We start from the raw sequence: 27740 nt of genomic DNA, 5'->3' as shown, positions 1-27740 counted from the left end.
TCGTGTTGAAGACACAGATGCAGTAGATAGAGTGTTCCGTGTTCTGGGAGATAGGATAGACGACTTATCCTCACGGGTACGTTTTGACGCCAGTGTGGTAAACACAAAGATTTCCAAAGTGCTACAGGCACTGGGTGCGAAACATAGGGTCGGGAGACCCACCGTCTCCACCCACTCCTCACCTACAAAGCTCTCCACAACCTAGCCCCCAGTTACCTCTGGGACCTCCTCCAAGAATACACTCCCTCCCGCTCCCTCCGCTCAACCTCTGCTGGACTACTATGTATCCCCACATCACGACTCATTACGAATGGGTGCCCGGTCATTCAGCTGTTCAGCACCCAGGCTCTGGAACTCCCTCCCCCCACACATAAAACAGTCTGACACAATAGAAAGTGACGTAGTTCCCGCTGGTGGCTGATACGTTTGCCACTTTGCATATTGACTTTTTGGATTCCTCTTTGGATTCCTCTTTGGATTCCCTCTTTGGATTCCGTTTTGGATTCCGTTTTGCGGATTGAAATGTCATTTGAATATCGCAACACACGGAGCGTGGCGAAGTAGATTGCAATCACGGGGACGCTATAGCTTTTCAATTTGTATAAAGGAACTCAAAGAATTTGACAAAATGTTATTCTATTTGTATTGTTAGAACTTTTGCAAATTTAATTGAGGATTGCATTGTCACTTTGCATTTTAAAATACACTTTGAATAACGTATTTACAAATTACATTATGAAATTGCATAATGCATTGTCAATTGCATAACGTAATTACTTTTTGAATTGCAAATTGCAAATTGCATTGCCATTTGAATTTTGCTACATATATGCTTCCATATGAGAGACCCGTTCTCCTGGAGCTTCCAGCTACCTTGGGTTGAGTATTCAATTAATTCCCTCCAATCTGCCTCCTCAGGCCTCTCCCCTTTTGAATGCTGTCTCGGCTACCAGCCCCCCCTATTCCCTGCTCAGGAGGTAGAGGTCAGCGTGCCTACAGCCCGGGCCTTCCGCCGATGCCGGCAGACATGGAGAAGGACGCGGACGGCTCTGCAGCATGCCTCGGTCCAGATGAAGAGTCAGGCAGACCGCCATCGCTCTAAGGCTCCTCCCTATTGTGTGGGACAGCGTGTCTGGTTGTCGACCCGGAACATTCCACTCAGGGTGGAGTCTCGGAAACTTGCACCCCGCTTCATTGGTCCTTACCCCATTGAGAGAATTATTGGCCACACTGCTGTCTGGCTAAAACCCCCAACCTCCGCCGCATCCATCCACTTTCATGTCTCCAGGGTTAAGCCCTCTGTCTGTAGCCAGCTCTGCCCCGCCCCCTCCTCCACCGCGAGTCATTGATGGCTCAGAGACCTTCACTGTTCACCAGCTCTTAGAGGTCAGTCGTCTGGGCCGTGGCCTCCAGTTCCTAGTGGACTGGGAGGGTTACGGTCCAGAAGAAAGGTGCTGGGTTCCAGCTCGTGACAATTTTGACCGTTCGCTCATTAAAAACATCCAGTTCCCCCAGTTAAGACGCCAGGAGGCGTTCGTAGGAGGGGGGGGGGGGGGGGATTGTAAGGGATCCTGATATTTAAGTTCCTGTTTTTTCGGCAACATGTGCTTTTATTTACATTTTGTAGGTCAGTTAGTGGTGTGTTACGACCCAGGGTCGTATGTGTATTTTGCAGCGTTGTATGGATGTCGTCTGTGCTGTGGATCCTCCCGGCCTGAGGGTGGTGTTAGCACCCTTAGGCTCTCTCCCTCTCCAGGTGCTGCTCCTCCCGGCCTGAGGGTGGTGCTACCACCATTGGTGTTTCTCCAGGTGCTGGCTGTTGATTGGTGCTGGGGCTGGAGGAGCTGCTATAAATGGCCGCCGCTGGAGACAATCATCCTCCTTCTCTTGACCCTGCTCCCAACTGCACCAGGCTTACCATGTGGCATTATATTGTATTGTATTGTGTTTTGTTATGTTATGTTAAAACTTAAGCAGTCCAGGTAATCGTAGGGGTGAGTAGCTTGTTTGGTTTATCGTTGTTTTCTATTGTTTATCACATAGGGAGTCAGTGAGAATCCTGTGAACTTTGCTTTCTTTGGTTTGTCGGTTAGGGAAGTTAGTTTTGGGGTTAGATTGTTTTGTTTGTTGTTTTGGCTATGCTCACCCCGAGGCTCCATCAATTGAATAAATCAACTTATGCTGGACTGCAGCCCTGTGTGCCTGGTCGTCCTTGGGAGTGGGAAAAGAGGGGAGCACCATGTGTTATGTCCGGTTCCCCTAGGCCGGTCGTAACAGGTGTCATATGCTTTTCTGTTTGTTTTGGATTGCCATGTACTTTGGGCTCCACCCTGCTACTCCTGTCTTGATTTGAACACACCTGTTGCTAATGTGTGTTGATTTGTTTGTGGGTATTTAAGCTCAGTGTGCCCATCAGTCTCTGTCAGATCGTGCCAGTATGTTACCTGTGCCTTGCTGGAAATAAACTCAGAAAGTTTTTGAAACCAAGCCTTCTGTCTGCAATTGGATCCTTTTCTACTGAAAGCCTAACAAACATATGTTATGAAATTCCTGTTACTATCATGTTTTATCAGGGTTTTGATGCATTCGAGTGAACTTGTATAACCAAAAGGGTGTGCAGAAAGCAGTTCTTTGTTGATCCTCATGCCCCATTTCCTGATTGAAGCCACTGGACAGGTCAAGGGTTGAGGACCACCGGGCAATAGTAAGGACCATCGAGCACGACCACTGAGCAACACTGAGGACCACCGAGCACAACCACTGAGTAACACTGAGGACCACCGAGCTTGACCTCTGAGCAACACTGAGGACCACCGAGCACGACCACTGAGCAACACTGAGGACCACCGATCAGGATCACTGAGCAACAGTTAGGATCAGCGAGCACAACTGAGGACCACCGAGCTTGACCTCTGAGCAACACTGAGGACCACCGAGCACGACCACTGAGGACCACCGATCAGGACCACTGAGCAACAGTTAGGATCAGCGAGCACAACTGAGGACCACCGAGCACAACTGAGGGCATCCAGGGACTCCTCAATCCTTGGGAGCGGCCATGCGTCCTTCCTCCTTTTCTGATTGCGCAGGTAATAGACCCTCCTCAGAGACCCTTTTTTGACCAGGTGGGATAAAAAAGAGGCTGCAGCTCTCCCTGCTCTAAGAGCTGTTTGAGCCTTCCTTTCAAGTTGGCTTGGTCTTAACCGACGAATACAGGGATTATCATCAGCCATCGATAACGTTCTTTGTGATACCTTGTTTATACTTTTTCATCCACTCTTGAAGCATGTAGACTTCCTCAACCCTGTTTACCAGGCTCATTGCCACTGCAACGTTGAGCCCTTTCTTACGGTCAATGCTGGGGACAGGCCCACATAGACCGCCTCCCCTCGGTCTGTCCATTATGGGTCGTGTCTTCATCAGTTGAGGGCGCCTTAGCATTGAAAAGATGTTGATTAACATAACGCTTGTATCTGCCCATGTCTATTTAGAAATCCCTGTTGCTATTCATTAGGCGTGTGAACGCTCCTTAGAAATTAACCTCACTTCTCTCACCACATGGCCCGGCAAACTGCAGAGGCATTCCTATATTCCAGCAGGTATTGCCTTCAGCATTTGTTGCTTTGCAGTGTCCCTTCGAATGTATTTTCCCTCATCTGCAGCCTTTTTGCATTCTCTGAATGGTTTGCCATGTTTGGGTTCTCCTGTGTTGTGTGCTGCACATTTCCCCCCCGACAGCCCCTTGCCTGACAATTAACCTGTCCTTTCACCTGCTCTGACTGTTGAACCATTTCTATTGCGTTATCAAGCATGAACTCTGCCTTAAACTATGACTTTTCTGACTTTTTTTCATGCATCTCGATGACTCCTATATCGCTAAAATGTTCTCTCAGGTTTGAAATTCTCGCCTAGCTCATGCAAGCTCCAGATATATTCTTTAGCTAACTCTCCAGGTTTCTGGCAGCACTGGTGGAAACATGCAGACGTATGAATTACCAATAATTTTCCAGGACAGTTTCATGATCATCTGTACTTTCTCATCCTTGAAATTGAAGGTTTTTAACCCTTGCTCTGCTTCTTTTTTTACTTTGCAACTCCTTGTATCTCTCAAACGGCTCCATGTTCCAGGTCTGATGCTTGGTTAGATGAGACTCTATCCTGAGGCTGAAAAGCCACTTATCTTCAACATAGCCACATTGTGTTTTGTCTCCAAAAGTAAACAATATTCCACAATCTTCCCTGTATCTTGTTCCACTTATGTCCCACACGATTTGAAGATTAAAAAAAGGTAACAAAATCATATCCTAACTGTAACACTAGTTAATCAGGATTGTGGCATTTTACATCATTTATTCATAGAAGAAGTCATCCCACGCCACTTTAATTGCAACCTCATCTCCTTTTGCTGAGCATATTTCGTAGCGCCAATGATGATGTTAATATAAGTAAAGAAAAATGCATTTAATAAGCTTAAAATGTTTTTTTCCGTATGAACAAGTATAGGAACCAGTAAAAAAAAAGAAACTCCTTGCATCTTTGACACATTATTTTAAATATACAATTAAGTCTTGTTTGTTTTAATGTTTAGAATAATATAGAGACTAATCTAATAGTTATATATTATATTAACAACAATATATTAAATACACAATAATACTGGACAATAATGACTCAATTTTATAACAAATATTTATAACGATGGACTCAATTAGTAAAACCATAAGAATATTTATATTCAGTAAAATTGCACTAAGAAGCAAACGTGTACACTTTGCTTGAAATTTAAATATTGCGTCAAGGAACACAATGAAAAGTTGACACCATGACATGTCATACGTCATATCCAATGGGGATGGCTTCTTCAACGGCTACACCTTCAGCAGCCAATTACACACCAGTGTTCCCAATGTGTCCCTGTCCATTCGTAGTTTCAGCCAATGAGCGTACACTCCTGCCAACGATGTCAGCTTGCTTCAATCCTCCGATAGGCCGGCTTCAGCGGCAGCCTGCAGCCCATAATGCTAAAGAACACAGTAACAAAACGTCAGCATTAGTGTGTGTGTGGGTGTGTCTGTGTGTGTGGGTTTATCTCAATATAATTAGAGATAGATAATATGTTGTTAGCAGGCTAGAATCTAATATAGATTCCTGCTGTGCTTTTGTGTACTGGATTCACACATTGTTATGAGGATACTTCCCTTTGTCAGGCACAGTCACATTGTGTTGTGGCCCAGGTATGTGCTAGCTAGGGTTACTTGCACATAGGCTGTAGGGTTAAGAAATCTCATTCTTAACCGAGTTAAGGATAACCCCATTGGATACAGGGTGTTACAGTCTTTGGTATGTTCAACTAAGACAACAGGTAATGATCGGAAGGTGTCCGTCTTGTATTTTGATATACTGTGACACAGAATGAGAGCCAGTAACCCTCAGTGGAACAGAGATCCAAAGAGAGTAACATGAGAGAGACAAGAAGAGGGTCATTTTATATGAGTATGCTTCCTGAATTCCTGTACTGTAGACCAAATACACGCTCACTTCCTCCATGTCACTTCCCTTCTGCTCAACACACAATAAATCCCTCGCTGCACAACTGCCAGTCCACTAGCCGCAGGGTTGTGCACGTTCACACTTCACATGAGCTAGCCGAGAGTTCAGTTCACACTGTTTAAAATGATCTAGTTCATAGTTCACAATTTTGAATTTTGAACTCTAACCAAGAATATTAACAGTTTTTCAGTTGAACCCCACACTGCCCAAACTTAATTAATTACTGTATACTACCATAGAATCAAGATTACTTTCAAATGCCAAGAAAAAACAATGCAAGTATGTTAAACAATGTGCCATATTATGCAGAAAGTGAAAAACCAAGCTAACCGCATCCTCTAGCCTGTCCACTACACTCCAGGACTGCCATCCGGCTTGCTATGGAGGAACGAGCTCCCCACTGAACTCAGGACAGCTGAAACCCTACTAGTCCTGACTCCCTGACGGAGGAACGAGCTCCCCGCTGACCTCAGGACATCTAACGCTAATCTTCCGTCACAGGCTGAAAGATCAAGACCGATCTTGGTGAATGAAATAATGTTATCAAATAAATAAATAATCAGTTTCTCTTGTTTCTATAATGTAGCCCTCAAAAGCAGTTGCTTTGCTTATTTTATGATATATTTTATGTACTTTTTTTGTATATATAATCATTGTTCAATGCACTTACTGTAAGTCCCTTTGGACAAAAGCATCGGCTCAATAAATGTAATGTGGTCGGTTGGGAGCCACTGTACTACATATAGTAAGTCATTGGTGGGCTGTCAGAATAACTGACTTATGTTTTAATATATTTTTTTCCTTGAATATGTATTAAATTATTTCCAATAGTCTATTCTCTTCATTTCATAGCTTTTCTCTTGGTCGCGCTGCTTCCACTAGTGTATATTTATGTTAGAGCTTTTAACCAATCATATTTCAGCCATCATGTGTTGCCAGGGTCAAAGAAATCTGCCCTTTACGCCTTCAGAATCGATAGTGCTGGCGTCTAGTCAAAAAGTAAGTGGCAATGACGCTGTTGCTTTAACCATCAGGTTTCGAGTTGGCAACACTGAGGCCATCTAGCAGGCATCCAGAGACGTCGGCTTTTTCACGTCCTTCGATTGGATGGTCAGAGAGGTAATAGTCAGAGCCAGCAAAGCATCTATATCTACCGGCACAAACTAAAATAAAGCGAATAATTCGCCAGAAACACGACTGGACATACTCGACTTTCAGCATGAGCCTCCATGGCGATAGAAAGGGACTTATGGTTGGAACTGAAACGCACTGACCGAACTGTACAACAGAGTAATCAAACTCTTCTTGAGGAAAGAAAGGAGGATGGACTTTGCGTACAAAAAATCAGTCGTTTTGGTGAGTAATGCGTTTTATTTAATCTTTTTGTCATTTAATTAGGTTAGGTTTCTGCTAGAGATGATGTATCTATGGCAGCTGTGGCTACAGTGAAAATAGACTTGTTGAATTGTCCTAATTGGGTTTCTTGCTTTAGGAATGGCATTCTTTCTTGCTACTCGAGATACCTGTCTGTGAAGCAACGCCTTGTTATACTGCATTTCTGTGTAATATTGATGGTTTCTATAGCCGTGGAGTCATAATGGCGAGGTGTGAAATGCACAGGCCACCACTGTAGTTAGAATATGTTATGACAAATACTATATGTTACTACATATACTATATGTAATAAATACATGTTTAAGATATCTGATTGGGTTATATTTCAACAAAATGTCAACATTATTGAGGTGTGTGTGCGACTCACCAGGAAGGAATTAGAGGTCATTTTTGAATTCACAAACCAGATTTAATAATTACTGTTGTTGTATAACCCGTTTAGCACCCCTTAACATATACTTTGTACCTTAAAGTATGCAAGGTATCCTTGACTCAAACTTGGTATTGTGTAGTGCGCTAGCTAACATTTACCTTTACTTGCTACTGTAGAGTTAATATTATTTTGTTAGAGTGTATTTTTTACATATTCAGGGGTCTGGGCTAGCCTGGCTCCGCCCGCCTAAGTACTTCCAATCAATTAGAATTTCCCTTCAGTACTAGGTCTGGGTCTGCAGTATGCTAGTGGGTTTTCTCTGTCTAAATTTTCTGCGTCTAATCAGCAAACAGAGGGAGGGGCTGAGATCAATGACGTTAAAGTCAGCTCTCGTTGACGGACATCGTCACACACGGTGATTGGTTTGTTTACAGCCTGCGCGCAACGTGATTCCCGGCCAAACGTTAGCGAGAGTGGCACTGGGCAGATCCAAAAGTTTTAAACTTCAACATACACCCGCCTTCAAGTGAGTTAACGTTTGTCAATTGAGTAGGTCCAGACTCTCTGTATAAATGAAATTAAGTACGAGAGTCTGGTAGGACCAGGTTAGGTCTGGGCAGTTTGGTGATGAGAATGGGTGTGGATTCTACAAACCTGATGGGGATGGTTGCCAGCACGCTGATGGAACTGGATAGGAGGAAGACAAAACCTGGAAGCCAGTCCAGCGTGTGCTGGTATATCTTGGTGTACGTGGGGGTGTACACCAAACTGGCAACCTTGAAGGAGAGCTGGAAACTTGTGAGGACGATGCCTGCAGGAGAGAGAGACGGACAAAGGTAGACAATGAGAAGTAGAGCGGGAGAAATCATAGAAAAATAGTGATAAGCCATATATATAGAAAGAGAGAGAGAGAGAGCGTAAGAGAGGTAAAACTAGGTTTCAGCCAAAACACCTCTTTATGTTAGCTGTTAGATTATTTATCCTGCTGCCTACCGTAGGAGGAGCCTGTGACCTGCTGGGAGAGCATGGAGCGGATGGTGGGCATGGGGATCAGAGCGAACAGCATGAGAGAGCGTGCTGTAGGCGAGTGACATAGAGAATACAGGGATTAAACCTCTCTCTCTTCCAAACCAATTTGATTAAAATCAATTCAACTGAGAATATTTTATTGGCATGAAACAGAAATATTGACATCACATAGCAATTTCTAAATCAAACATTTTTGACAAAAAGCATCTGCTAAATGACAACATGTAAATGTCAAAACCTTGGTTGTATATTAATATATATTAAAAAACGGTGTGTGTGTTACCACAGTATAACCTTTGTGTGCGTGTGTGTGTGTGTGTTACCTAGGTAGAACTGGTATGTCTTCGTGACGAAGGCCATGAAGTAGATCCCCGAGGCGAAGGAAAGCATGCCCACGATGATGAGGCTGCTGTCAATCATGAAGCGAGACATCACCATCACGCCCAGGAAGCTGGTGAGGAAAATCAGGAAGCCTGATGCATTCCCATATCCCACCTAGGCTCAGAGAGAGAGAAACCAGAGAGAGGGTTGTGCAGGAACTTGTCACGATGTGTGTATTCTGCTAACTGCACTGTCCATAACTATTTGATAGGACTTTATTTACTAGCCTATGTTGCGGGGATGTTGCGGATGAGTTTCACCGAGACCGCCTGCACTCAACAACCAATCACCGTACTGCCCGCTTCTAAACTCATGCAGGAGAATCGACATAAGGGGATGTCACTCTTAGTTCACTCTGAGGGATTTATACTTAGTATGAGTAGGTCTCAGGCTTGGTGAATTACTGAGAGACATGTTATCATGGTGTAATGACGACATGCTGTTTGTGATGCTATGTACCTGCTTGGCGTTCCAGTTTAGTGGTTCCTTCATCTGGAAGCTGACCAGGATCTCCATGGCGCCCGCGACCGCCACGTCGTACAGCACGCCCCCCACGAACAGCAGGCCGATGTTTATCCTGTTGCTGCGGGCCTCGCCCCCCGCCGCCGCCTCCTCCCCCTCCTCCTCCCCCTTATCCTCCCCCTTATCCTCCTCCTCCTTGCGGTTCTTACGGATGAGGGGGGTGGTTTGTTCCTGTCCGCTGCCATCTACGGACACCTGGGCACACACACACACACACACACACACACACACACACACACACACACACACACACACACACACACACACACACACACACACACACACACACACACACACACACACACACACCTGTAAAATCCAAACGCCCACCACTCACTACTGTCTATAGAAGGCCTCCTAGTACGGCTGTATGACGACACTGACAGCAGCAAGTTAAATTACAATTCAAAATGAGGCAACACGTTTAATATCCACATCAGCAGCTCAAAGGCTTCAGTGGGGGTATAATGGCGAATTGAACTTGAATGAATGAATGAATGAATGAATGAATGAGAGGATAGTCAAATGGGATCACTTTTGAAACAATGAATTTCACAAAAAGCATTTCAAATGTCATCGAAACATTTGTATGTTTAATCTTTGCATCATAAACATTTAGAACGTTGCCGATTGCTGTAAAGCAAAACAGGAAAGCATTTCTATGCAATAAACATTAAAGCTCTGTGACGCTTTCTAAAGTTACTCCACCGAACCTAGCCGCAACCCCATGACCCCCTCCTCACCTGCAGCAGACTGACGGCGTGCAGCAGACAGAGGCCGTACAGCAGCAGGCTGACTCCCACCAGCACCGTGCCCTGGCCCAGGGAGGAGCTGTACAGCTGGAACAGGTGTCCGGACACCAGGCTGCCCAGCAGTCCGGCCAGCCCGTACAGCAGCTCCACCCTCATCATCACCCCGGAGCGCCGCTGCTCCGTTGAGCCCAGCGACACCACGGTCATCACCCCGGCCCAGATTGCGCTGAACCCGCCACTGAACCCGTGCAGCGACACCCCCACCCACATGACCTGGATGGGCCAGCCGAGGACCACGACCAGCAGCAGCACCAGCCGGGACGCCATGTAGCCCAGAAGCGGGGCGATGATCGGCGCTTTCCTCCAGCCGCGGTCGCTTAACTTCGCCAAGATGATCGCCGGCACAATGGGGGTGAGTTTGCCGAGGAGGTTATAGGTCATGAAGAAGTCGGACATGGCTCTCTGGCGGTCGTCCACGGTGGAGGTGGAGTTAACCCCGCCGTCCGTGCTGTTGGAGCGCTCCTTAACAACCACCTGCAGCGCCGTGTCGAACAGCGCGCCGCCCAGCTGCTGCAGCACGACCAGCGTCTCAACCTTACGGCACACCGCCCACAGGGTGGTGTGTGTGCCCATAGCGGCGGACAAAGTGTTGTTAAAGTAACACGAATACACACTTCTGGCAGGTTGAAAAAGACATAGTGGTGACAAAGTGTTGGTAAAGTAACACAAACACACACTTCTGGCCGGTTGTAAAAGTAGTAGCTTAGTGGTGTGCGCGCTGACGTTTACAAGCACCTTCCTGTTCCTCTGTTCCTCCCTCCCTCTCTCTCTCTCTCTCTCTCTCTCTCTCTCTCTCTCTCTCTCTCTCTCTCTCTCTCTCTCTCTCTCTCTCTCTCTCTCTCTCTCTCTCTCTCTCTCTCTCTCTCTCTCTCTCTCTATTCCCCATTCTATCCTTCTGAGAACAGGTTTTTCACCTTTCATGAAGCATTAGGCCTGTATATAAGAGACATGTCATTCAAACAAACCACGCAGTAGCACTTTTGTGTTTAATGAGAAAAATATTCATAATATAAGGTAGATAACTGTGAGCGTTACATAGGATTTAAATGATGCAGCAGATTATGAGTGTAAAAGTGGTTAATAGTAACAGAGGTTAACATAGGAGGCCTTACTGCACGCAAAGAAATAAAATACAGACAAGAAAGTAATAACGTGTTTCGTGCTCTAAGCCCACGCCGGTACAGCAAGATTCCGAGCACCGGGAGCACTGGGAAACAAAGCATATTAATAATAATAATAATAATAATAATAATAATAATAATAAAAAGTCACACAGATAACCATTTGTATTCTGTTTAGGAGTAGTGCAGTAGACATTTGGTATTTTTTAACAATTTTTAAACCCATTGTAATCATGTAACATACATGTAACATACATGTAACCACATCAACCGTACTCTTCCCATACTCAAAACTTGTCATATTGTAACATAAATGTAACACACAACAAAGACCCTTCGGTTAACTCTACACATGGGTATGTCTGTGTGTCTATGTATGTGCGTGTGTGTGTGTGTGTGTGTGTGTGTGTGTGTGTGTGTGTGTGTGTGTGTGTGTGTGTGTGTGTGTGTGTGTGTGTGTGTGTATGAACCATGTTGTACATTGTAGGTCAGGAGCGAATGCGCTGCAGAAGCTGAATACAGTAAATAACAACATGGATGTGTGTGTGTCTTGGATCTAAATCATTCTGCATAATGGTCATTATGGCAATGTGCCTAATATTAGTGCATGGTGACTCACAGGCACACTATCATGATTATCACACATATGGCATTGGCAGTAAGCTACCGTAAAACGTTTCTGTATTTTTGTCAATTAAGTCCCAAACACACACATGGGCTAAATTTCTCAACACAGGGACGTTTCTAAACATTAATCCTGTGTGTCGTGTGTTTTTATAAATACAGTTTAACCGCTCTAAATGTATTTCCTCAAGTCTTAATAAACTCTTTAATTCTGTGGGTGGTCTACGCAGTCCGTATATACAAATGTCGGCTGACCTCCTCTCTACAGCTCTCTGGTTCCTTAAATGTTCTTCAGACTGACCAAAGCCAGGATAATCTGTTAAATACTTTTAGCTTACATTATAATATTAAATATGGAAAGTATTTTCCAGAAAACACGTCAGTATTATTTCAGGATGCAATGTGATTAGAAAGGTGAAGACAGCAGGTAATCAAAGGTTCATTCAGTATTCAAACACATGTTTCATTCGTTTGTCCTAATAAATTAAATAAAGTTTTCCTCTGCGTTTATCCCACGTCCATAAAAACCCACAGAGATGGACATCGCACAAGGGGTCTGGTTCAGAATTTTAAATGGCACTTTTAACCAGACATACTTAACTTAATGGGGACTTGAAAACAATTTTAAGTGAGGTGAAGCTATATTTAAGTTATTTGAAAAGAATCAGAATGTGACTGATTCTGAAATGTAGTCACGCAATTCTTAGATGAAGGTAAGTGATCATGATCATTGCTTTAGTAAAAGGACACTTAAACGTGCACATTTTTGTGCCGCTGTAAACCAACCAGTAGCCTGTCATTAGTCATCCTTGTTTGAGAAATAATTACTGAGTGACTGAAACGTTTTCAAGTGGTATTGAAAACTTTATTTTCCAATACTTAATACTCGACTGTTGGCCATTTCTTCCACGAAAGCGTCAGGTTTGTGATGTGGAGTCGGTTCAATTTGAATCTGAATTCAGTTCACATCTGATTCTCTTGCTGAGGGTCCAAACAATTTACATTTTCCTGGTCAATACAATTCCTCCCAGTCCAATACGATTCATTCCATTCAATTGAATTCCAGTCCAATCAGTTTGGCCCAGTTCAATCCTTGTCAATCCAGTCTGATCCGGTCTCAGTCCTGAAGGCCAGATGAGTCTGGATGGTTACAAGTCCAACCCTTCATCCCAACAGTGCATACAATACAACAAGTGACAGACTGCATTGGATTGAACAAGAGCTTTTCTGTTCTTTAATGACCTGGCACCTGATTGGATGATTATGTTACAGTTTGTCTAGGATAGGCTGTAAGCTACAATTACTTTTCTTCAATAGAGTTATTAAAAAATACGTGGCCAACCGTTGATTCTAAATTTCAACACATTATTTTGGTATAGATATATCGGTTTGGTATTGTGAAAAAAAACGGTTTTATTAAAGGGGACATATTATACCACCAGGTCTGAGTGTGATTAGCCTTACAAGCGTTTCGAAAATCTGCCCCATATGACATCACTAGTGGGCGTGTCCACCTAGATCTGTGCTGGATAGATCAGTCTACCAGCCTACTCAGTGGACTGAAGTAAACGTTGCTCATCTATCCAGCACAGATCTAGTTGATGTCACTAGTGATGTCATATAGGGCAGATTTTCGAAACGGCTTGTTAGGCTAATCACACTCACACCTGGTGGTATAATATGTCCCCTTTAAACATTACGAATAAGCTACTAAAATAAAAGAATGAAAGCTCAATCAAACACACAGTCCTTCCTCAATATAATGCAGGTAAAAGAACTGCTTCCATCACAACGCACAGGTCATCTAAGCATCCAAGTTTGATAGGTATTGAAATAAGTGACTTTAAACATAACCAAATCGCTTGCCAAAAGCTTTCCTACATACTCTGTTCCCTTTTAAAAGTCTCACGCTTTGTAAGAGTAGCTAGACTGAGCTACCCCCTGTGTGGAGAGGTATAGTTCTGCGTTAGTCAAGGTCTTACAATTATGGGATGGCAGAGGAGAGATGAATATCATGCACTCCAACAGAAAAGGAACTAGCTTTAATAACATCGGTATCAAGCTAACTCTGAGTTCCTCATTTGGAATGAGTTAATGGTTAACCTAAGTGAGTAGTATTTAACCAGGTAAATCATTGCTTAATCACCCATCATGGAGTCCTTTAGTTTCACATGAGCCCTTTGGAGATTGTTTTGCATTATAATCTCTTACGCTAACAAATTAAAATGATCTGTTTTAATGATTTAATTCAAGATAATGCTTAAATCGCTTGATTGAGGCCCTACTGAGTGTTTTTCTCTTGTGTGTGTTGTCATGTGTTCATTTCCTATTAGCCACACCAAAGTTCAAAGTTGGAGACAATTGAGGCAAAAAAGTTTGGACTTAAGTCTGTAAGTCCAAAAGTAATACATTATTTGACACACTATTGTGTGGAAGGTGGGTTCTATACAGAATCCAACCTGTTTCTGTAGAGCGTCCCTCAAACAACATTATTTCCATAACATTATTTTATAGTTTACTGCATTTGACTGTTAAAAAACACCTCATAATCAAGAAGCTTGTGGTCCAGACATCCATGAACCGTTACCCCAGAGGGGGAGGACTTGGGACTACAAGTCATGCCTTCAAACCCTCAGTCAATCAATCAATCAATCAACCAATCACAAGCCAACTGCATCATCAGAATAGTGCCCAAATGGTCTCACAATGTGATCATCAGAACACTATCAAGTATAATTAATACTGCTGGCTGTCCCTCCGGCGCTATCTCCCCCAGCAGCTCCTCCCTCCTCCCTTCCTCTTCCTGCCCTCGTAGTGTTTGAAGTGACTCTACTCCTCCTCCTCCTCCTCCTCCTCCTCCTCCTCCTCCTCCTCCTCCTCCTCCTCCTCCTCTTCTTCCTCCTTCCCTTGCTCTCCATCCTCGTTGGAGTATATACCTGCCTCCCACTTCAGCGCCATGTTGCTCTTCCTCCGGGTGACTCGAGTGGCTTCTAGGACCTGTCAATCAAAAGCAAACATCCAATCAGGAACAGTAATCCTGAGGACGACACGTCATAGTTATAGGTTGTTGTGAAGGCTGCATAGTGGGCGGAGCTTCATGTGTCGCCCTGCACCCTCATTGCATGCTCTCAATGGTTCTTAATATGTTACCTACTGAAATCCAACGCTGTGCAACCATGCCCTCCAATTGTGTGGAAGGGTTGCCCTTTAACAAGCAGCAGGTGTGAGATTGATGAGTCACTACAGTCCCTGTTCCCACTGTGACCTCACTAATGGGAGTGTTGACCAAGAGGAACAACGGATAGGTCAGCTTTGGACTGGGAGGACACTCGAAGTCCACAGTGGATCATGCCATCGTACAGAGCCTCCCCCACCCAACATGAAGCTCCACCCTCCACTTCCAGCTTGCATGGAAGTCCACCTGGTCTGATGTGCTGGTCCCAGAACACAGAGGCCCAGGGGCCCGTCAGGGGCCACACACGGCCCTCCACCACATGCATTCTATCTCAAACACTTTTAGAGCGCTTCTTTTTACATTCTCTTACAGTTTTGGTCGCTTTGGTACATTTCTCGAATCATCCTCGAAATTTGCAAAACAGTAAGTTTCTCAAAACAATTCGTACAAATAGCAAATCACCATGGATTACCTGCAAAAGCCAGTGTCTTGCTCAAAATCGTTAGTTCATCTCTCAAAAGTAATGATCTGTGTCAATAAACATGTCAGTGCCATCAGAATGACAAGTCTTTATGTCATTGTGTACGGAGAAGACAGTCAAATTGCTTAGTCATGTTGTCAATATAACAGTCTACTCTGTGGGGATATTCTTTAGCCATGTAAACTATGGCTAAAGTTTTGAAGACAATTATTGTAAATTCTAAGTTACACCTTAGTGTATGTGGGAGATTGATTGCAAGAGACTGGACAAGATCCACAATTACCCTTTTACTGTTTGTACTGTAATTTGCTGACAGACCATGTCATGGGGTGGGACTATTCAATAGAGACTCATTACAATACATTTTGATCAACATGACATAAGCAATTGATAATGTAGGAAAGAGCAGAGAATTGTACATAATCATTTGCATGAAAGTACCAAAGCATTGGCAACTTGTTCAAATAAATGAGAAACTGCTTTCTTGATGTGCACAAGTGACACAATGATGTGAAGATTGAACAGGTAGTTTTGAGAATTTCGATTCTGATCTGAGAAATGCCCCAAAGCGACTGAGAAAAACTTTAATGCTGATCTACAATAGATTCTAGCTAAATGGAATTCTGAAACATTTAAAACATATGAATGAAGCGCACCCCAGTGTTTGAAATAAAAAAAAACTTTTTGAGGGAAAAAAAATAACATGCATGGAGTTGAACATGTCCACTCGACATCATCCTGTTACCGATGGTCAGACCATAAAACACACACTGCACAGTAAGCATAGGTTCCAACAAAAAGGAAGAGGTGGAATGTGGATAGAGCACAGCTAAAGGTTCAATAAATATTTTATGTCTTAAACCATTTCAAATCGGAATATTTTTCTATAAAATTGGAATGTTCAGCTTCCTATATTTTATTTTCTGAAAATGATAACAAGGTACAAGGGAGGGTAAAATAAGGCTGATTAAGGGGAAAGACTGTGTCTAGACAGTATTGTACAGTGAAAGTTTGCTGCTACAAGCTGGGATGGTTTCAGACCAGTTCCTGTGCAGTACATCTTCCCTCTCCACAAATGGTTCATGCTGATTATTTTTTTGTCTTTTCATGACATATTGTCACATGTATGACATACAGACTCTGTTTATTTAATGTACAGTCGCTACGATGCAAGTGTACTTACTTGAGGGGTCAAAGGTGAGGACAAGCACATGCATCACTACCACATCAAAACAACAGTGAAGCAACTCAACAGACCTGGGCCCATGCGGCACACAGTGGTGTGACGCATCACAAAGGATTACGCAATGCAATCTACGATGCACTACCATTTATTACAATTCTGCAATCCTGGCCTTCCCCTACAGCACCACCAAGAAAATCTATTGGTTCCATTCCCTGATGTGAACTGTCCCACTGAGCGGTCTGTAGTCAAATGCTAAGGCCACAGCATTAATTATGATAGGATAGAACTAAATATAACCATATCGGAGCTTATCACAAAGGTAGCAATCGGTCACAAAGAGTAAACCATATGTCACTGCTACTCAGTATTGGGGATCTTGCATATATTTACCCTTCGTCATTCTGGGGGGAATTTAACATTCATGGTTTCAGTTCCTTAAAAACAAATAAAAGGTCAAATGAAAAAGGGGAAATCTGTCTCTGACAGAGTCTCTGACTTCTCCATTCAATGTAACCACATTCATAAATACAGATTTGATACACTAGTTTTTTCCTCGAAGGGAAATTCAGGCATTCTGCAAGACCAGTCTGTGACCAGTTAGATCTACAGCTGGTCTGTGTGGGGTCGGACCCAGGTCTGTTGTTGTGTCTCTTAGCAGCAACGGGTAAGGGGACAGGGAAGGGGACAGGTGAGGGGACAGATGGGGGGACAGGGAAGGGGACAGGTGAGGGGACAGGGAAGGGGACCGGTGTGCAGACAGATGTAACAGGTACCTCGGTGGTCACCTCACTAGCCAGCAACAAGCGGGCATACTGAACGACCAGCAGGGAAGAGAGAGGCAACAGTGAACACCGTCAATATGTGACATCATGATGACAGGATGAATGTATCTGGATTAACCACGATGATGCAGGAAAACTGTTCATATGGGGCAGGTAACACAAGGGTCTAGCTGCTGTTGGTTTCCGTCAGACGTTCCCAAGCGTTTTGATCCCGTGACACTAGGAGGTACTTCTGGTCCACAACCCACCACAAATTGTCCTTACGAAACAATGGACCTTTCTCTGTGTATGTTTTCATCATTACAGTAGTCCCTTTTCTTATTTTTCGGTCTTCAAAACATACAAATGATCAAAACTGACAAGAAACTATGTACCTGTTAGAAAGAAAAGGTTTTTCAACATATTGTTTTTGGCCGTCCTGCCACCCACCCACTTATGATGCGCGACCAACAATTTGGACCCCTTTGAGGTTGGTTGGTGTGAAGTTGGTTCCTCAGTAGCGGCGGTTAGGGGTGGACAACGCCTGTATTGTTGGTATAGAAGGGTGTCTCAGAGAGGAAGTGAAAATGATCTGCCAGCAGAAACGGTTCACCAGAGTCTGCTGTGTGAAACCAAGGGAACATCATCCGTTCTGGTTTGGGTCTTTGACAAAGGTTGTTGAACTGCTAAGTGCTAAGCGCAAACATATTACGTCTTGTGCATAGCATTAAGTATACCACTGCGCACAACAATTGTATTTCAGGGAGGTTTACTAGAGCTTGCAAAACAGAGACAGCAGTTCAACTAATGCATGCCGCATTGTGTTTGTGTGGAGATAACATCCCTGCCCACTAAATGATTGACTTTCGCTCTAACTACCAGGCTGGGCTGGGAAGCCCCTGAGTTTCCGGAAGGGAGGAGCTGGGAGCATCCAGGTGCTCAGATACTTTGTGTTTTGACATTGGCTTGGCAGACCAATCAGATCTTATAACTAAGTTAGTTCTTGTTCTTTTCACTCTTGCTGAATTCGGATGAAAGAAAAACAAAAACATATTTCCCTCCGAAACAAACCTAACTTTATGTTTATTGTTCAACATCTTTGTTTTGTCTATTTGGGATTAAAGCCTATTGGTCCCTCTGTAGATGGCTACACTTTCCTCTGATTTTATGAACTTGCCTATCTTTTTTCCTGTCAACTGATCTTTCTCCCCTTGGGGCCCATTGGCCCCAACACTTTGAATATTTTGGTAGAGGCTTTCAACGAGCTGGAGGCCCGACTGATCTGCAGAGAGAAACAGGATGGGAACCTGCAGAATGACATTATAGTATATCTATTACTATTGTAGTAGTCATGTTGTCAGAAGATTGTGTAGTTTCATTCCCTTGTGTTCTGGCTTAAATTGCTGAGGCTTGGTCCCTAAGATTGTGGACTGGATTGAATAAACAGTAGTGGGTGTGGATGATGGCTGGTTAAAGCAGCCTCACCTGCCCGAGTCAGACTGAATAGTCGCCGGGGCTGGTTGAGGCTGCACACCTGTGGTGCTTTGAGATATCTGTGTGCACAGGTTAAACCAGCAATCAGTACACACACTCAGAGATCTCCTTCCTCGATAACTGTCTTCAGGTCTCATTGTCTGCAAGGTTACACACGTTTTTTCTAACACCGCCACACTGCAGACACTCAACTATTACTCCCTTCCTCCTGACTGCACCCTGATTGCACGCATCTCAAAATGTCTGGCAGACCTCAGCACTTTGATGCTTAACCTCGACAGGACTGAGCTCCTCCTTGTGCCAGGAAAGACTGACCTCACATGGTCTTATTGAGCACTGTCGAGGACATCGCGGTGTCTCCATCATCTTCATCAAGTGTGGCACTGGCAATCAGTTATGCTGCACCGCAAACATCACCACGGTGGTCCCATCCTAAGGATTTGTCCTCTAAAACATCCGCAGGATCTAGCCCTTCCTCATGAGGGAAGCAGCTCAGCTCTGGGTCCAAACATTCTGCGGTAAACGGAACTGCCCCTGCCTACCTCCGAGCTTCAGACCGCACACCCCAGCTCGAGCACTCCGCTCAACTACATTTTTGACACCCCAAACGTATTGCATTTTGTGCATCTGCTTCCAAATACATTGTTTTAACACCAACAACAATTATCGGTCATTGTGTGTCCATGATTTGTAGCCAGAAGCAATAATAAGGTACATCTTATCTTAATGTCTTATATAATTTCCCGCGTGGCTATGAATCATTGTATTGGACATTTATGGGACCTTTCAAATATTACTCATGATTTGTTCCTATCCAAAAAGTATCAATAACCATTTAAAGCTCCTAAGTCAGCAATCTCTCAGGGCCCAGATATGCATATCAGACGAACCCAAGTGTTGCCCGACCCACAGGTTGGGCCCCCCCCCTGTTGTTCTGGTGTGATCTCTGGGGTTCAATACTCACACTGTTGTCCTCCAGCTTGTCCCTGCGCTTCACCTTGTGGGACTCGTAGTCCTCCATCAGGGTCTGCATGTAGTTCTTTGGTCTTCCCCCAGAGTCCTCGCTCCCCGCGTCCGACAGCGCTCCCTCCGACAGGGACGGAGAGACGGGTGGCAACGGGCACACCTTCTCGATCTTCCCTGTTGGAAACCCAGTGGTCAGAGGTCACACACCATGCAGCAGGAACACAGGAAGCACCACCATGTTTCAAACCTGCATATAGGCACCACCGGCAGGGATGGGACCATTCTGTTATTGGCTACGTTCAATTTGCCCTCTTAGACTTCCCTTCAGCTACTCTGCACTCTGTCCAGTGGCTTTAAGGACCTTAAGTTAATACCCCCAGTATTAACTTTTTGTAAGCTGGACCAATAGGACCGACTAGCTGAAGGGCACCTGACTCATGGAGGCTCCACCCACCGGGCGCGGTCCTGGCCGTCAGGGTGAGCCTGGCCGGCAGACTGTTGCTTTTCATCTTGTCGGCAAGGGGCACGGCGCCGGGCAGCTCGCTGCGTGTCTTTGTCTTTGCGGGGGCATGGCCTACACTGGCGGGAGCGGGCGGGAGTTGTAGGTTGACTTGGCGACTGCCGACCGCCGTGGCTGCCGCTGCCTGCTTGGCGTCCCGATGCCTCTTGAGGTCCTCCTCACGCTGCTGCGCGGCACGGATCTCCTCCTCGATCATGGACAGCGTGCGTTGCTTGCGAGAGCGCAGGCGGAAGGGCCCAGGGGGGGCAGGGCCGGGGGGCTCCGGGGGGCCCGGGGCCGTGCTGCGCAGCTCCGCCGCCTCAGAATACTTCTTGAAGTAGCTGAACTCGGGCTTGTCCGACCGCGGCGGGGAGGGGGGCCGGTACACGGTGGGGGGTCTGGGGACCACGGGGCCCAGGGCAGGGGCAGGCGGGGCGGGTTCCGGGGTGGAGGCAGCAAGGGCCCGGGCGTAGGAGGACTGGACCTTGATACGAGGACCGCCTCCTCGGGGCCTCTGAGGGGGGGAGGCGGGCGGGGGCCGCGGAGGAGAGGAGGGGGAGGTCTGCTCCTGCTGCGGCACAGGGGACGCCCAGGGAGAAGAGGCGCTGGGCGTGGGAGGAGGAGAACGGGCAGGAGAGGAGGAGGAGGGGGAGGGGAGAACTGGGGGGTTCAGGGTGGGGGTCGAAGGGGAGGAAAAGAAGGAGGAAGAGGAGGGGGGGAGCAAGGCGGGGCTCCCGGACACGGGGGTTAGCCGGGCAGAGCTGGACAGAGCGTGAGGGGAGGAGGAGGAGGAAGAGGAGGAGGAGGAGGAGTAGGAGGAGGAGGGGTGGTGGAGGGCGGACTGCCAGTCGTCTCCGTTCTGCCCGGCCAGGGCATGGTGGATGGCGCTCTGCACCAGCAGACCAGCGTGGAACTCCAGCTCCTCCTCCAGGGGATTCTCCTGGGTGGCGGGGGGGGAGACAGGGGTGAGGGGCAGGGAGGCCCCGCTGTCAGACACGTTGTCCAGGCTGAGGACCGTGGTGTCCTGGGATCGCAGAGACAGCTCGTCCAGCCCCGAGTCCGACTCCTCAGGGTTGAACAGGAGGACCTTCTGGGGTGCGCTCCTCCTGGCCCCCGCCTCCTCCTCATCGTTCAGCACCGTCATCACCGCCCGCACGCACGTGAACTCCCCTCCGATCCCCTCATCTGCCCAGGTCACGTGACCTTCGTCGGGGTCTGTGGCAGCGGGGGTCTTGCCGGGGGTCTTGGAGAAGGGCTTGGCCGAGTAGATCTGGGGCGCCACGTCTCTCCGGGGGGCCCCGCCTCCCTGGAGGAACTGCTTCCTGGCGGACCGGAAGTCGATCTGCTCCTCCACGATGTCCTCCTTCCTGGGGAGGTCCGGGTCAAAGCTCGCCATCATCGGGGGGCCTGAGACCTGGGGCTGGGCAGAGGGAGCAGGATAAGGATGGAAAGGAGGAGGAAAAAGAGGTGAAGAGGTGAGGAGGAGAGAGAACGTAGAGAGTTGATGACAATGGTTGAAGATGTTAATGGTGGATGGTATTCACGCAGGGACCTCTGAAGAGTGTCAGGGTTAGGGCAACCCTCCCCCTAGTAAACATGATAATACAATACAGTCATAGAATGAAGAGTCAATTCCCCAACTGATGAATCAAATCTCTGAGTCTCGCCATTGCTACACGCCCCTTGGCTGACTTTTACTGGGATCCTCAGGACAAGGATGCAGGGTGTTGATGTTTAAAGCCGGTTTATTGTAGATAAACGACTGAGATTTGTAGTAAATGATACATAGCCTGGGGCTCCATGCTGCCATGCAGGGGACCTCTCTCTGAGTGTGTGTGGTGATGGCTGTTTTAACCTTTTGCACACTGACCACTCAAAGTGATTGCAATCAGCTGTATCCCGCTTAGATAAGGTTGTCTTCCTAAATCCTTTTTGATAGCTACGTTGGCTTTGGGGACAGGAATCCTAATTTATGAATTCTCCGTTGGCAGGTCGAGGTATATGGTGCCCTCCAAGTGGCATGCTTACAATCCTGTGTGACCTCCTGTGAGTTAAACTATTAACAGGTTTCCCTGACAGGAAAACAACTTTTTCCTTTTAAACTGGGGAATCAGTTAGCAGTTTATTACAGACTGCATAAGGCAGGACCGCCATCTAGTGGCTGTGGCTTCGAAATGCAACACTGTGCTGCCTTTGTGAATGAAGTGACACTTTCAACGTAATTGGATAATTCTACTGTAGTGACAGCAGTTATTGCTGTAAAGTGTTCCAAGATCTACTTGTACGTTTTAAGTGAGCATCCTTTAGATGGAGGTGGTGATCTATCTCCAAACGTTGGGTCCAGCAGTATTTTATCTTTTCCATGGATTCTACATGGGTGTTTGAATCTCTCGTGAGACTTTGTTGAAAAGTGTCGTAGGCTGCTTTCTGCCCTCATCACAAAACTGGTAAGGACGTTTCACCATAAATTAGAGGGAATATAAACATACATTTTGTTTTAGCAACCAACGCTGCAATTTCTGTGACCAATATCCATCAACTTTTTATTTTCTTCTGTATAATATGGATGTTTTAAAATCATAATTTCCAATCCTTTGGCACTTAAAAATCATACTTGATGGTGTTCATGCCATGCCAGTAAGTTTGCTCAAAAGGTATGTTTGTGTTTGTGTTAGTACCTGTGTGTAGATGCAGGTGTGTGTCTGGTTCTGTTTCCTCTGCTGGTACTTCCGGTGGGATTCTAGCTGTTCTGGATCTAGCTGCTCCTCCATCGGGAGCTGCAATCAATCATAAATCAATTAATCAATCATCAATCAATCAATCAATTTAACAAACCAAGATGACTTATCATTGCTTAATGAATCAATACTTCAAATCAGTTTGTTGATGAAGAAAACTGAGCAAGCAAAAGGATACATGAATGAATGAATGAATCCATTAATAAATGGACTGTAGAACAACATGAATGAATGAGTAGTGAAGCCCTGGTCACCTCTACAGGAGGATTCCACCAGCGCTGAGCGATCCCTGGGTTCTTCTTCACCGCCTGGCCTCGGATCAGCTCCTGGCGCTCCCGCTCTAACTCCTGGACCTGGAGGAGCGTAGGAGGAGCAGGAGGAGGAGGGAAAGAGGTGGAGGTGGAGGAGGGGGAGGAGGAGGAGAGGAGGACGAGGATGGAAGGAGCATCGGAAGAAGAAGAGGAGGGGAAGGAGGAGGAGAAGAGGAGGGGAAGGAGGAGGAGGGGAAGGAAGAGGGGGAGAAGAGGAGGGAAGAGGAGGAGGAACAAAGAATATGGAGAATTAAGAGGAAGAGGGAATAGAAGAGAGGAGGAAGACAGAGGAGAGGGTTAGAACAGGTGTAAGGTGAATGATTTTAAATACATAGTATATGTACAAAGTATACACCACAATGTTTCTGTTGGAACCTAAGTGTTATTGTTGCGACTATACCTGAAGCAGTAGAAGCCCAATGCGGCGCTTGGTGGTGATTTTGTGCGAACGCGCTATTCTCCATTAAGTTTGAATTATATCAGGACCCCAACTGACAGCATCTCTTACCTCTTCAGAGGGCCGTCTCCTCCTCACCCGCACTTCCTGCTGCTCCTCCCCTGGGGTGAAGAGCTTGGCCGGCCTCCTCTCCTCCTGGAACGCCCTCAGCTCAAAGCGGGCCCCCCCACGCCCTGGCTCCTCCCCTACCGAATTCCCATTGGTCTGCGGGATGCCCTCCTCCTGGTAGACAAAGGTGGTTTGGCTCCTCCCTTCCGCCTTGATGACAGGTGATTGGCTGATGGAGGGTGAGGTGTGGACGGACGAGTGGGCGGATCCGTCAATGGTAATTGGCTGTTGGCTGTGTGGTGAAGGGGAGGAGTTTCCGTTGGTGGGCGGGTCGGAGGCGTCATTTAAAATCTGATCCAGGTATCGGATCTCCTGAAGACGGAGAACACACACAAACACACACACACATGCACACGCACACACACATACACATACACAGATACACAATAGACACATACACACGCACATACACACATGCACACGCACACACACACACACACATACAGATTCATATTAAAGGTGACATATTATGATGTTACTTGTCCAACAAGTAAACATAGTTTACATAGAGTTCCAGAAAACATGTTTTTGAAGCTGTATGCTGGAAATAGCTCGCCTAACGCTATTCTCCTCTGTTGCACTCCCTTCAGAATGTGAGCTTTCTGCTGTGTGTGTAGCTTTAATGCAAATTATCTGAGTGAACCGCAGCATGGAGGAGAAGTGATTGGTGCCGTTTGCGGACTCCCGGAGCTCTATATCTATATAATGAAATATTATATTATATATTATAGATAATAATAATAATAATAATAATAATAATAATAATAATATCATATAATTTCTAGGTATCTATATAATATAATATAATATCATGGCCAGAAGCTATGTGTGCCTCTGGACGATATTATGAATCACAGAGACTGCATTTGACGTCTCTGGTACTTCCACAACAAGTAAAGAAGAATTGGGGGAAAGGAACTTTGGCTTTGACTCTCTGAAGTCCAGATTGAACCGCAACATTAAAAGGGATTGTACTCCCGGAACTGAGCTGCCGGACTTCCGAAATTACTGATAAATAATACGTCAATTGTTCATGAACTAATGTTATGAGCCTCAAATTCTGAAAGCATGACTTACAAAATATTTATGACCCCCCTATGCTGACCTGAAGTTGGCTCCACTGCTAACATATGAGGAACAGTAAATGGCCAAACTATGCTTGCAAGTGGACTAGCCGTGGGTCTGTATTTATGCTTATATGGGTGTTTATCCCAGGGACCTTTCATTAACAGCACACAGCACACAGACAATAGAGATAGGACCACAGAGCCTTGTTGTTTGTTTTATCAAATGATCATGTTAAAACTAAACGTTTCATACCAAAACAAGACGATTTCTAAAAGCAGACTGTTCACCCCAACGTGGAATACGCTCCGACTCTTGCCTGACCGATATATCGTGTGGCCGATTTTATCGGCCGATATTGGCCTATCACAGATATATATATCGTCTGTCCATGTTGCCAGCTAGGAAAAATTCTGATACTCAACAATTCATACCAATACAAAACAAAAGTTTTCGTACTGTAGTGCCTTCGTTTCGTTTTGGTCTGAAAAGCGAGACCAAGTCTGGAACGCAGAGAAGAAAACTAAACTAAACCAAATAGATAGGAGTGAGTGCACACCTGAAGCCCCTCTCCATCTTGGCTCTCTAGCTGCCCACACGTTGTACTGAGGGCCGCGTCGCTGGCACCTCCCAGGCCGCCATGCTGGATCTGCTGCTGGATCTGCTGCTGGCTCTGCAGTGCCATGGTTCCCGGCGAGTCGCTGATAACGCTCACCAACTCCTGGAACGTGACGCTCTTCAGAGCTCGCTCCCTTGGTGCTGGCTCACTGGCATCATCCAACGTCCGCAACACTTTCTGTGGACACGCACACACACATCCGTAATAGTGATTACACCACTGTCAGAGAGGAGGACTTTGGCTGCTCTGAGAGAAGGGCTGTCTCAGCGATGACCCCTGACTACTCCGAGCATGGGCACACATTCTCTTTGGAAAGAGCCTGTTCAGACAGATCTGCGTGTGTGTGTGTGTGTGTGTGTGTGTGTGTGTGTGTGTGTGTGTGTGTGTGTGTGTGTGTGTGTGTGTGTGTGTGTGTGTGTGTGTGTGTGTGTGTGTGTGTGTGTGTGTGTGTGTGTGTTTATTTATATATGTTGGCCTATAGAGGTATTAGGCACACATTTTCTCTCTCTCTCTGATTTGGTGGACAGAGAGAGAAAGAGAGAGAGAATTTCCATGTGCACAGCCTGATTGGTTATCACACACATCTTTGCTACTGTTGACAAACCTCAACACAATGAGATCAACCACATAACCAGCGTGTTGTTTCATATATTAACCACCGTGGGGCGCTGGACTATAAGCTAAGGCTGCCTCCCATAAACAGTTAAATTCTGTATGTGGTTAGATTCCTACAGCACATAACTTCACAGTTGCTCCAATATGAACCCCACTGATTGTCATCAGCCTCAACTGAAACTCCTGTTTCACAAATGTAAATAATGAAAAGAATGGAAGGGCTATATTTAACAGACAACGGAAACTCCTGCTTTTCAAAAATAACCCCCGAAAAAAATGAAACATCTGAAAAATGACAACTATTTCCCCGTCACAGAGGTGACTTCCACACGCTTGGTGCTGACACCAAAGGTGTGAGTTCAGGCCCCAGCATTCCGCCAGCCTCCGGAGGTAGGACGCGGTGCGGTGTTGGAGGGCGTCAGGGACAGGTGCTGTGGTCTGTAATGAGGCTGGGGACCATGAGTGTGTGTTAGGGTGCGGGGGCTTTGTGCCCAGTGAAATGTTAACCCACGCAGGGGTCTATAGGATTTGCTGACGGTGTGCGTTGTGTTTGCAGTTCGTCAGTAAAATGGACTCCCTGCATTCTCTACAGTCTACATCCTGCCCTCACACTGCTCATGGACGAGTGGAAGGACCCTGTTTGGATAGATCAATGATCTGTGTGTGTGTGTGTGTGTGTGTTTGTGTGTGTGTGTGTGTGTGTGTGTGTGTGTGTGTGTGTGTGTGTGTGTGTGTGTGTGTGTGTGTGTGTGTGTGTGTGTGTGTGTGTGTGTGTGTGTGTGTGTGTGTGTGTTTATTTATATATGTTGGCCTATATAGGTTCTCTCTCTCTCTGTCTCTCTTTGAGGCTGTCCCATGTTCACATAACTCAGCTATAACTTAGATATGCCTTCTCTTCTCCACTAATCCATCAACACTCTCCTGATAAAACAATATGTCCTCCATTTTGAGGCACCAGTCACACTGGTCTTAATACGCACAATAAATCACACACACACACACACACACACAAATACACACACCCACCCACCCAGCCACCCATCCACACACACACACACAATCACACACACACACACCCACACACACACACACACACCACACACACACACACACTGGACATCTAAACAAATACAAGCCGCCAAAGTCAACCTAGGAGGCCATAAATGTGAGGACAAATAAAACAAAGCGATAAATGTAACAGTGACCGTCTCAGAGCACATCACATGATACAACGGCCCCTAACCCTGAGCCCAGTGAACGATGGGACTACCCCCCACCCAGAGTGGAGACAGGGCCCTGAGGGGTCTCTCCCTCAGGGATGGTCCATGAGGGGTCTCTCCATCAAGGGCCGGGCCAGGAGGGGTCTCTCCCTCCATGAGGGGTCTCTCCCTCCAGGTCTGTGAGGGGTCTCTCCCTCCAAGTCTGTGAGGGGTCTCTCCCTCCAAGTCTGTGAGGGGT

At 46.0% G+C, this 27740-nt stretch overlaps 2 protein-coding genes across 5 annotated transcripts in view; both read right to left on the bottom strand.

Annotated features, from left to right (window-relative positions):
• Nucleotides 1–3130: 3130 nt before the first annotated feature.
• LOC130372663 (thymic stromal cotransporter homolog) lies at nt 3131–10823 on the bottom strand. Its single transcript, XM_056578790.1, is given in 6 exon segments — nt 3131–5021; nt 7973–8129; nt 8312–8395; nt 8671–8842; nt 9188–9352; nt 9964–10823. Coding segments are annotated over 6 exon segments (1308 nt in total). The 5' UTR covers nt 10636–10823; the 3' UTR covers nt 3131–4963.
• Nucleotides 10824–11560: 737 nt separating this feature from the next.
• LOC130372601 (A-kinase anchor protein 2-like) overlaps nt 11561–27740 on the bottom strand; it is a 119176-nt gene continuing 102996 nt past the window's right edge. For 3 of the 4 annotated variants that reach the window (XM_056578698.1, XM_056578700.1, XM_056578701.1), the window contains 8 exons: nt 25608–25844; nt 23927–24295; nt 23362–23460; nt 23048–23146; nt 20325–21789; nt 19869–20044; nt 17423–17461; nt 11561–14804 (listed from right to left, as the gene is read on the bottom strand). In XM_056578698.1, coding sequence (XP_056434673.1) covers nt 14637–14804; nt 17423–17461; nt 19869–20044; nt 20325–21789; nt 23048–23146; nt 23362–23460; nt 23927–24295; nt 25608–25844 — 2652 coding nt within the window. In that variant the 3' untranslated portion in view covers nt 11561–14636. The remainder of the gene's footprint in view (nt 14805–17422; nt 17462–19868; nt 20045–20324; nt 21790–23047; nt 23147–23361; nt 23461–23926; nt 24296–25607; nt 25845–27740) is intronic. The other variant, XM_056578699.1, reaches the window with a different exon arrangement.

The sequence above is a fragment of the Gadus chalcogrammus genome, chromosome 19 (assembly GCF_026213295.1).
Source record: "Gadus chalcogrammus isolate NIFS_2021 chromosome 19, NIFS_Gcha_1.0, whole genome shotgun sequence".
NCBI lineage: Eukaryota > Metazoa > Chordata > Actinopteri > Gadiformes > Gadidae > Gadus > Gadus chalcogrammus.
Note: the sequence above shows the minus strand (reverse complement) of the source record. Positions and strands in the feature narration are given on the sequence as shown.